Source organism: Rhincodon typus, chromosome 8, assembly GCF_021869965.1.
Source record: "Rhincodon typus isolate 14 chromosome 8, sRhiTyp1.1, whole genome shotgun sequence".
Classification (NCBI taxonomy): Eukaryota; Metazoa; Chordata; class Chondrichthyes; order Orectolobiformes; family Rhincodontidae; genus Rhincodon; species Rhincodon typus.
In genome coordinates this window covers 15420503-15431926 of record NC_063339.1, presented here as the reverse complement: position 1 = coordinate 15431926, position 11424 = coordinate 15420503, and the positions used below count along the sequence as shown (strand labels likewise).

General features: G+C 42.7%; 1 protein-coding gene across 1 annotated transcript in view; it reads left to right on the top strand.

Annotated features, from left to right (window-relative positions):
• LOC109918153 (tandem C2 domains nuclear protein) overlaps positions 1-9847 on the top strand; it is a 59534-nt gene extending 49687 nt beyond the window's left edge. Inside the window, exons 12-13 of the mRNA XM_020518049.2 lie at positions 2749-2957; positions 9272-9847. Coding sequence (XP_020373638.1) covers positions 2749-2957; positions 9272-9379 — 317 coding nt within the window. The 3' untranslated portion in view covers positions 9380-9847. The remainder of the gene's footprint in view (positions 1-2748; positions 2958-9271) is intronic.
• The last annotated feature ends 1577 nt before the right edge of the window (positions 9848-11424 follow it).

Here is an 11424-nt window from a genome sequence, read left to right as displayed (position 1 = left end):
TGTGTGTGTGTGTGTGTATGCGTCTGTGTGTGTGTGTGTGTATGCGTGTGTGTGTGTGTGTGCATGCGTCTGTGTGTATGTGTATGTGTGCGTGTGTAGGTGGCTGTTTAGGCTGATCAGTGTCCAGATGCTTCTGCTGCAAATAGGACAGAATATCACAGGCAACAGCTTTTTAGATGATTTGCTGCTTCATGGTTCTCTCTCCTTGCATTATCCCTCTGCTTCTGATATGCACTCACTTTTGAGGAGGCCACAACGTTTTGTTTTTTTGTCTGTGCAGGAGCAGTGATCTTGGATAGGCCTCTCCAGGACTCGATGTCTGTATCTAAGTGAAGTCCTCAGGCTTTCCGTGTACAGGTTCCTTTGACCATTGAGAGAGTGCACCTACATTTGAGCTCTCTATGCAAGATTGGTTTCGATAAGCCAGTGTCAGTCATTCTGGCTGGATGACTGGTCCAACTCAGTTGTGGCTTTCCTGATGTCCTGTGGATGTTTGGCAGGCCAGCTCGAGCGAGTTCCTCAGTGCTTGGCATTTTGTCCTGAGCATCTCATCTTTGGACGCTTCTGAGGAAGAAAGCATGAAAATGATTGATCTTTAGAGCATGAGAGCTTGCTTCGCTGTACCATCAATTCAGAATGATGAATTTCTCAGGATAGTCAAATTTAACGATTTAAAAACAGAAATTTCCAGAGAAACTCAGCAGGTCTGGCAGGATCTGTGAAGAGAAAGCAGAGTTATTGTATTGAGCTCAGTGACCCTCCTTCAGAACAAATTTATCAAGTAACTTCCAAAGGCCCTCCCGGCTAACCGACTGTTTCAAAGACCTTGATCAGAACAATTAAGAAGATTTTGAGGTCCATGTCCTGTTTTGGGTATTGACTTTGCCCGTCCATCTAGAATTTGAATCATTGAGCAGATTGACCCATTGGCAGGAAGGATTGCAGAGCATTATAGAATCTTTTTTAGTGTCTCTCTCTCTCTCTCCCAGCATACATTAGAGAGCCCAGGGATACTGCTGCACTGTTATGATTCACAGGATATTTGGTGTAGCTTAGAAAGCAAATGAGCCACCTATTTTTCAGTCTTGGTAGATTCTTTTCTTAGGGCTTGATATAATTGATCCCAAAACGAATTCTTGAGTGAGTTTCAAAAGGTCTAGAACCACTTAGCAGGGAGTTATGTGCACGTTTTGACTGACCGTTTTAAGAAGTCATTAAAGATTATGTAGCTAAAGGGATTTTATTTTATAGCAGGTGACAACTTGAGCGGTTTTACCCTTTTTGAATGGATTCTACAAATGGGTTTTTCTGAGTATGAGTGAGAGCTATAATAAATAGTTATGTTTATTTCTTTTATCTCCATTTCAAAGACATGGCTCCTGAGAGTCTGGCCACAGTGGATAGTGGGTGAATGGGTTTGGAGGATACATGAGTCCATGGAAGAAGGATGGAGGCGATGTGACGCATGGGAATTATGAGGAAGCATGGGGTAAATGGGGGAATTAAAGCATGAATGGGGCAGTGGGCAGGAATGACATGATGGGATATTGAGGTTTTGAGGGTCTGACATTCATTAATGAAACTGAAAACAACAAATGCTGGAGATGACAGCAGGTCAGACTGCATCCATGGAGAGAGAGCAAGCTAAGTTTTGAGACTAGATTACTCTTCATCAGAGCACTTGATTTGCTCCTACACTAATAAAACTGTGCTGATTATCCTTGTAAACTGAGTTGGGCATTTGAGCTGGCTTGATCATCCACCCACATCCATTGCTGCCTCAGACCTACCTCTGGAGGTGACGGTCCACCTGTCTCCTCTATGAAACTCTATCCTGTTCTTTCTGTATCCACTCAATCAAAACCTTTCATAGTTTTAAAGATCTTCTTAGGCCTATAGCATTGTTTTCTGGTTTCAGCTTTGAAACTCTTCTCTGCTTCCACTACAGTGGCTCTATATCTTATTTTTAAATATAGTGAGTAGAAAAGGATATAGAACTTAAGCATGGCCTAACCAAATTGGCAACCCTCATATAACTATGAACTGTATGTCTAGTTAGGGCCCAGTAATAAATTGAAACCGATTTAATCAAAAGGTGAAATTTTCAACCCACTTACTTAACTAGAAAGTGGCCTCTTTTGATTTTTGTGTCTATACAAATGGCTGTAATAGGACAGAAATTGAGTATTACTGGAAAATGACACACTTTTGTTGAAGCCTATTCATCTTGCACCTATCAGGATGATTTGCAAGAATACCAAAGTAAAGGGAACCTGACATTTATAATCTATTGAGAGGTGATTGTTGATTGGTTGGCAAATGGACTTTGATTGGTAAAGATGTTGCCATGGGCAATGAACCAGTTAGAAGAACAAAAAGAAAAGCTTTGACAAAATGTGTTTCTTTTTTAGCATTCCTTAAGTTTGTAGATATTTTGATCTTTACATTTCGAACCCCGAACTTTGGAGCATATATTGATGGTAAACATAAATGTATTGGATGGAATCCAAGCAGAGTGTATTTGTGTACCTCTGGGAATGAAATTCTGAATCAGGTATTGAATTCCCTATTTTCCTTGGTGAATGAGTATTTTCCAAAGATGGAGTCACTTAAGGGGACATTCTAAATATAATGCTTCCAGGAAATCATGACAAGTTGAAAGAGCTCAGACTGGCCAGATTAATTCTATGATGTTTCTAATTATGTGTTTACTACCCCTACTCTCTCCATCCTGCCCCACTCATCTAGACTTCTATGTGAAGGCAATAATGGAAACCAGAGATGGGCTGTTTGATAAGAAGAAGACTCGGCCTCTGAAAGCTGTGAATGGCCATGTGAAATGGGGAGAAACATTCCTATTTCCTGTTATTCAGAATGAGCTCCAACTCCAGAGAGTCACTTTCAACTTGAAGCTTTACAGTCGCAGTTCCGTAAGAAGAAAACACTTCTTGGGGCAGGTAATGCCAGCTGATTCGCTCCCATTGGTAATATTATATGAGTGAGAAGTGAGTCTATTTTGAGACATTGTTACAAACTCCGTTTCCATCAAAACATTAATTATCCAGCTTGCAATTTACCCACTGACCTTTACGTCTTTTCTTCCATTTTTACACATTCTATTGTTTGAGGAGCTGAGAGAAGAGGTGATAGAAAATGTTCACAGACAGATCCTTTCTAAGGCCACTCCAATGACCCTTGTGATCTTTTGACTAAGACAAAGGAAGCCCATTTGTAGATATACCGGAATGAGCCAACAAATCCACATCTCTAAATAAAAATGGATAATTATAGTGCAGAAGAAGGGTACTTGGCGCTCTGTGCGTTATGACTTATTGCCAATCTTCTATCTTTTCCCTGTACATCTGCAAATTGTTTCTATTCAAATCCTCATCAATACCGTCTTGAAGGCTTTTACTGAATGTGGCTCCATTACATTTCTAGGCAGTGCATTCCATATCCTAACTACTCTCTGTGTGAAAACATTTTTCTGACATTACATCTTCTACCTTTGAAAATCACTTTACATCTGTGCCCTCTTTTTTTTTTTTAAAAAATCCTTTTATGAGTGGATCCACTTTGTCCAGCCCTTCATGATTTTGGGAACTGCTATCAAATGTCTTCATCTTCTCCTCTCCAAAATCCTGACCACTTCAAAGTTTCTTATTTCAGGAACCATGTTTGTGAATCTCTTCCAAAGTGTTCACATCTTTTCCGAAGCATGGCACCCAGAATTGTATCCAAAATTCCAGCTGAAGTCTAACCAGGGTCTTGTACTATTTCAATATGATCTCCTTGCTCTTTTACTCAATGCTTCTATGAATAAAGCCGAGAGTGCTGTGTGTTTTATTAACTGATCTCTCCATCTGTCCTGCCCTGTGCACGTATATACCAAGGTCTCTCTTCTCTTGCACACCCCTATTTTATATTGTCTTTCAATGTTCTTCTGACCAAATTGCATCCTGCCACACTTCTCTGCATTGAGCCTCAGCTGCCACAGATGCATCAACTTGTCAATGTTCTTTCAGAGTTCCACACTGTTGTTGGTTTACAGCTCTTCCGAGTTTAATGTCTGCAACCTTGAAATTGTCCCCTGTACACCACTGCCACTGCAGTTAATAAGATCATATATCATAGAATACCTACAGTGTCAGGAGGAAAATTCTCCACTGTTTGGAGTCATACCCAGCGCAAGTGAAATTAGTTACAGTTGCTGGAGGTCAGTCATCTCAGCTACAGGACATCACCCAGGAGGGTGTCCTCAGCCTTATCATTTTCAGTTGCTTCTTCAATGGCCATCATAAGGTCAGGAATGGGGATGTTTGCTGATAACTGCACAATGTTCAGCGGCTTTCGCAACTCCTCAGATGCTGGAAGAATCTATGCTCAAATGCAGCAGGACAGTGATAACATTCCTGCTTGGGCATGCCAACAAGAGAAAAGCTAACTATATCTCCCATGACGTTCAATGGCATTACCACTTCCTATGTGGTAGCCAGTGGCTGAAAGTTACTGGCCACTCACATACAAGAAAACAGGAGGATGGAGCTGCACTGTGCCCGTGACCAATCCCCACCCCCGACCACTTGCTCCTTGCCACTGTCTTACAGGATGAAATTCTGAATCGGGCATTGAACTCCAGGATGGGTGCCTACCCGTGGCCCAATGAAGGCCCTTCAGTAGGCAACTAATGCCCAATTAAGAGCCTCGTCCCACTGCAGCTCTAATTCAAAGGGTGATTGTGTTGGCCTGTGACCAACTTGTAACCTGGCAGGTTTGACCGTGCTGTCTGCAGATCAGTGAGAGGGAGTTGTTGTGGGAAGGTCATTGGGTTCTCCTCCCAACACCTCCTCCCATCCACCCTCCCACTCTGCCTTGTCCTACCTGTGCCCGCTGCCCTCCTTGCCAGAGCTTGTCAATGTTGTCACAACAAGATCCCAGACTTTATTGGGTTTGAGAGTATCCATGGCTCCATTTTCCCCCCAGGCCTCCTGCAACGTGAGCAGCAGCCATCAATCCCAGTGTGGTGCAGAGTAGCTGGCCTCTGACTGGCAAATCCACAAGGTGGACTTCCTCCCAGACAACAATGAGATGCATCTGCCATAACTAAACAGCCGTTGCCTGAAAAAGTCAAGGGGAGATGGGCTTGTCCCCAAAATTTTCTTTGAGGTATGGGGAGCTTCCCCTTAGTGCAGTGCTAGCTGCTTAAATCACTGAAAATCTCACTGCTAACATTGTCCTAACAACTCTCCATTAATCCTCCCAGTGTCAACCTATGAAGCAAATCCAGTCTGTCAAATAATTAATTCCAGAAGGAAATATTTTAATGACTATCTTTCTTTACGTAGGGCGGGCAAATTGATCTCTCACTGACGTCATTGATCTTTTTCCTGCAGGGTTTGGCTTTTGCTGTGTATGTGTAACACTGAACCTCACCCTTGTTTTAACCTATCCTCTGTACGTAAACAGACCAGGTCCTTTGATAGTTATGTAACAGAAAAGGAACACCTTTAATTTAGGGTTTCTGTTCTTTGCCCGGTGGCATCTGATTGAAATCTTTCTTTACAGCTTCAACTGAAGACTGTTTAGGGTGTGAAGACATATTTTGTAGGGTGGGAGACCCATTATTTTTAAATCACACTGTCTCACTGGAATCCATTCCATTCAATTCAATAAGAGCCCTGAATGATTGCTTTCCATTGTAAACCCAAGATCGATGTCCTTTTAAGCTCTATTGTAGTCAGGCTTGAAACACAGTATCTTTCAAGCTTCTCCCCAGTTCTTTATTTAACAACAAAGGGAGCATTCATTACAGCTTCACTTGAGTAGGTGGCACTCACTTTAACACATTATCCATTACTATCCTGCAGGTAGAATCTTCACTCAGTGGATGGTGGCAAATGTCAACCATATCATTTTCACTGCCTTACTTTAATCCATTTTTTGCTTAGTGTTTCTAAAGCTCATGTTCTGCTCGGGTATCTTTGTAGGCTAACACTTTGCAGGTTACTGCACAAATAAACTTTTATCTTGAAAGTGTATGCATTCAGAGCTCTCAAAATTGCATCAACCTCTCTGTGCATGCTCCCAGGTTTTGAGAAATTGTATTCAAGAGTTGTATTCAAGTTGGGACTCTGATGCTCTGGATAAATGAAGTTCACAACCTGATACTTGTGGGGAACAAACACCCAGCAGTGATTAACCCTGAGATGGTTAATTAGCAGCCTGATGTTTGCCATCTATTCAGATGGGTGAGCAAATACTCAGTCACACAGCATGGAAACAGACCCTTCGGTACCAGTCCATGCCTACCATGTTCCAAACTAAACTAGTCTGCGCTTGGCCCATATCCCTCTAGATCTTTCTACTCATGAACTTATCCAAATATCTTTTAAACATTGTAACCATACTTGCATCCACCACTTTCTTTGGGTGTTCATTCCACACACGAACCACTCTGTGTAAAAGAAGTTGTCCCTCATATCCGTTTTTAACTTTCTCCTCTCACCTTAAAAATACGCCCCCTAGTTATGAACTCCCCCACCCAAACTGTTCAGTAAAAGTGAATACACCTCCTAGAATACACCTCCTCCCACCCACCTTCCTGCAAAAATGCCATCCCCTATTCCCAATTCCTTCGCCTCCGCTGCATCTGCTCCCAAAAAGAGGCATTCCCCTCCCAAACATCTCAGCTGTCCTCGTTTTTCAAGGACCGCAACCTCCCCCCACTCAGTGGTCGAGAACGCCCTCGACCGTGTCTCCCGCATTTTCCACAACTCATCCCTCACACACCCTCCCTGCAATAACAACCAAAACAGAATCCCCCTCGTCCTCACGTACCACCCCACCAACCTCCGGATCCAATGCATCATCCTCCGACACTTCCGCTATCTGCAATCCGACCCCACCACCAAAGACGTATTTCCCTCCCCACCCTTATCTGCTTTCCGGAGGGACCACTCTCTCCGTGACTCCCTTGTCCACTCCACACTCCCCACCAGCCCCACCCACCCCCAGCACTTTTCCCTGCAACCGCAGGAAGTGCTACACCTGCCCCTACACCTCCCCACTCACCCCCATCCCAGGCCCCAAAAATACCTTCCACATCAAGCAGATGTTCACCTGCACATCTGCTAATGTGGTAAACTGTATCCGCTGTTCCAGATGTGGCCTCCTCTACATTGGGGAAACCAAGCGGAGGCTTGTGGACCGCTTTGCGGAACACCTACGCTCAGTTTGCAACAAACAACTGCACCTCCCAGTCGCGAACCATTTCAACTCCCCCTCCCACTCCTTAGACGACATGTCCATCCTGGGCCTCCCGCAGTGCCACAACGATGCCACCCGAAGGTTGCAGGAACAGTACCTCATATTTCGCTTGGGAACCCTGCAGCCCAATGGTGTCAATGTGGACTTCACAAGCTTCAACATCTCCCCTCCCTCAACCGCATCCCAAAACCAGCCCAGCTTGTCCCCGCCTCCCTAACCTGTCCTTCCGCCCACCTATCCCCTCCTCCCACCTCAAGCCCCACCCCAATCTCCTACCTACTTGCCTCATCCCGCCCCCTTGACCTGTCCGTCCTCCCTGGACTGACCTATCTCCTTCCTCACTCCCCACCTACACTCACCTTTACTGGCTCCACCCCCACCTCTTTGACCTGTCTGTCTCCTCTCCACCTATCTTCTCCTTAATCCATCTCTTATCCACCTCCCCCTCTGTCCCTATTTATTTCAGAATCCCCTTCCCTTCCCCCATTTCTGAAGAAGGGTCTCGGCCCGAAACGTCAGCTTTCCTGCTCCTCTGATGCTGCTTGTCCTGCTGTATTCATCCAGCTGTACACCTTGTTATCTCGCTTAAAATAACAGTAAGATTTTGCAATATTTCTAAAGAAACAGACAGGGGAGAAAATATGTCTGTTTCTTTGGACTTGATGAGGGTATTGAGAGAAGCCAAGCAAATAATAATCTACAGAGATGACTAATAGCAATAAGTAGGTTTGAAACTGTTTCAATCACCTCCTCAGAGGAAATGCCTGGGCTGGGTATTAAAGGGACAGATAGGTTTTCAAGAGTCTCATAAGGGAGGAGAGAGACCGAGAGGTTTAAGGTGGGCATTCTAGAACTTGGGTCAAGGAAGCTGAAGGCATGGCCAACAATGTTTGGTCCTACAAGTAAGGGAGAGAAAATACAAGTATAGAATTCCAGTTAAGTGAAAGGAACACTTCCCATTTATATAGCACTTACAAAATTGCCAGATACCTCAAAGTGATTTACAGACAATGAGGAACTTCTGAAATATAATCCCTGTTGTAAAGCGGGAAATGAGGCAGTCAATTTTGTGCAAAGCAAGCTCCCAAATACATTAATGTCATAATGAGTAGATGATCTGTTTTAGTATTTTTGAGGGAGAATGTCCTAGAAGGGTCTCTAAATGATGCCCCCTGGGTACAGCTCAGAAATATAAAGAAAAGGGGTGATTACCTTGCTGGGATTGAACTACAGGCCTCTCTGCAGTCAGAGTGAGATGGAGGAGGAGATATTTGGCAAATCACAAAAGTGTGAGAGAAACAGGGCTACAGTTGTAGGCGACTTCAACTTTGCTAACATTAACTGGGAACACCTTAGTGTGTAGGAATTAAACAGGGTGGAATTTTTAATGTGCATCAGGATAGCTTTTTGTGCCAGTGCATAAATAGTGTTACTAGAGATGGGGCAGTGCTAGACCGAATCCTGTGAAATGGAGCTGGTCAAGTAGATGAAGATCTTTTCACCCAGCTCTGAAACCTGCATTTATCAGCTGCAATTTCCCAGCCACATAGTTATATTTTAAGAAACAAAGCATCAAAAAAAGTTTTTAAAATGGACCAGATGCTCAGGATTCAACTCTTTTTTTTTTTCTCCTGTTTCTCTCACATCTTTCTGTGATTTGCCTACATACCTGCTCCTCTAAGTCCCTCTGACCATTGAGAGGCCTGTAGTATAATCCCAGCAAGATAATCAGCTCTTTTTTTTTCATTCGAGTTCTACTCAGATGGCCTCATTTGAAGACGTCCTCTCTCATCATAACACTAAAACAGATCATCAGCTCATTATGACGTTGAGAGCTTGCTGTGCATAAGATTGACTGCCTCATTTCCCGCTTTACAACAGCAATTATACTTAAGAAGTTCCTCACTGTCTAACAATATTGTGATTTTTTTAAGAGGAAAATTGATGGTGTTTTAAAGAGGTGTTACCCATATTTGACACTGATCTGGATGCCTTTTACTTTCAGGTGGTGATTGGATGGGACAGCACTGGAGAGGCTTTGGAACAGTGGCAGGACATGAGTGCAAATCCAGAGAAGGTTGTTATCAAGTGGCATAACCTGAACCTCACCTGAGGTCACAGCATTTTGCTGAGCTGAGCACATCCCAACCAGACTCAAATTGCAAAAAAGTGGAACTCAGCGATGAACTGTGTCTTCATATCATGTGTTTTATAAAAAGATTCATTGGGAATATTAGCATAATGTTGCATTCTTGACTGTAAAGCTCTGGACTTTGTTGGCCACTGAACACTACTGGAAATTGAAACTTGTTGGAGGGCATTATGGGACAGGGTGTTTGAAAAGCATAGCCTGTGGAACAGTCTTCCTGCCTTGTGATGTGTGCCAGACTGTGTAATGTACAAAACCTAGTACTTAGCATTGTCTTCATCATTGTAACTTATGTCAATGTTATCTTTCTTCATTCATAACTCCACTTTAATAATAATAGACCATTGCAATAGTAGGATGTACTTCAGTGTATATAATAGGGAATGTCCACAGCTTCTAATTGTGTATTATATACCTACATATTGTAAATACAGGAACAAAAACAAAGTTGCTGGAAAAGCTCAGCAGGTCTGGCAGTATCTGTGAAGAAAAAAAATAGTTAATGTTTCGGGTCCGGTGACCCTTCTTCAATTCTGAGGAAGGGTCACCAGACCCGAAACGTTAACTCTTGTTTTTTTTCTTCACAGATGTTGCCAGACCTGCTGAGCTTTTCTAGTGACTTTGTTTTTGTTCCTGATTTACAGCATCCGCAGTTTTTTGGTTTTTGGTTTTATAAATAACCGTTTCAAAAACACGGAAATTTAGATAAGTTAGAGGCCCTCAATTTGTTACTTTAGCTTTAAAGTACAACTTGGGCGCAAATTGCATGATCCAGATATTCTACAGATCAAAACTTTGAAGTAATTTTTTTAATGAAGAATTAAAGGGATCCCAAGTTAGTCACAGATGATGAATTTCACTCTAAAGTGATGCTATCTGTGTGGCGTGGTATCTAGATAAAGACTCCAAATGGAAAATGAAGTATTTAATCTGAACGACACTCTATGCTCTTCATCACATGATTGAACTTTCTTATAAAATAGATACTTTCTCTGAAAACAAAGATAATCTTGTTAGGAAGATGGGCTTATTTGCTGCCAGCTGTTTTTTCCTGTTAAATATACTTGGCAGGTCAGAATTTGAACATCTGAAGTGATGGTTAATTTCTGGAATCAATGTGAAAGTGTGATGTATGTTTCTTTTTTTATTTTGTTTAACTGTTGAACTGGACCTTTGCCTTATATCTTCTTTGTTTTTAAATTCAAGCTGCTATCTACACACTGATATTGTGCTTGCCTAAGTATTACTCAAGATAAAGCACCTCGAGCATGTAAATGTGTGCATTTTTCCACACAGGCTGCTGAACCTTTTCCCCATGTATACCTGTGTAACTTGGGCAAGATGTATGTTCTTGGAATCTGGCTGTATCTTTGTGCAGTGTCCCAATATGGTGGGTGGTGGTGGGGGCTGGGGGGCTGGTGGGAAAACAGTATTCTACTGCCCATTTCCTAACCTGCTCAAAGTTCTGTTCACCCATCATCACTGTGCCCACTGACTAGGTTTGGATCCTGGTCCAGCAATGCCTCAGTTTTAAAACTTTAATTCTAGTTTTCAACTCTCTCCATTGCTTTACCCGTCACTATCTCTGTAACTTACTCCAGCCCCACGACTCTTGATGTATCTGTGCTTCTCTAATTCTGGTGTTTGTATCCTTATTTTAGTCACTCTGCCATGAATGGTTTACCTTCAGCCACCACAGTCTCAAGCATTGGAACTCCCTCCCCAAACCTTCGCACCTCCCTATGGCTTTGTCATCTTGTAAGGCTTTCCTTAAAACCTAACTGTTTGACTAAGCTTTTACCCATCATAAGACTGTAAGACATAGGAGCAGAAGTAGGCCGTTTTTCAGTCTGCTCTGGCATTCAATTAGATCATATCTGATCTGATAATCCTCAATTCCAGTTTCCTACCTTTTCCCATCCTTATCTCCTGAATGTTTCAATGTCAAATGCATTTTGATAATAGTCATGCGAATTGCCTGAGGAAGTTTTGTTACATTAAAAGTCATT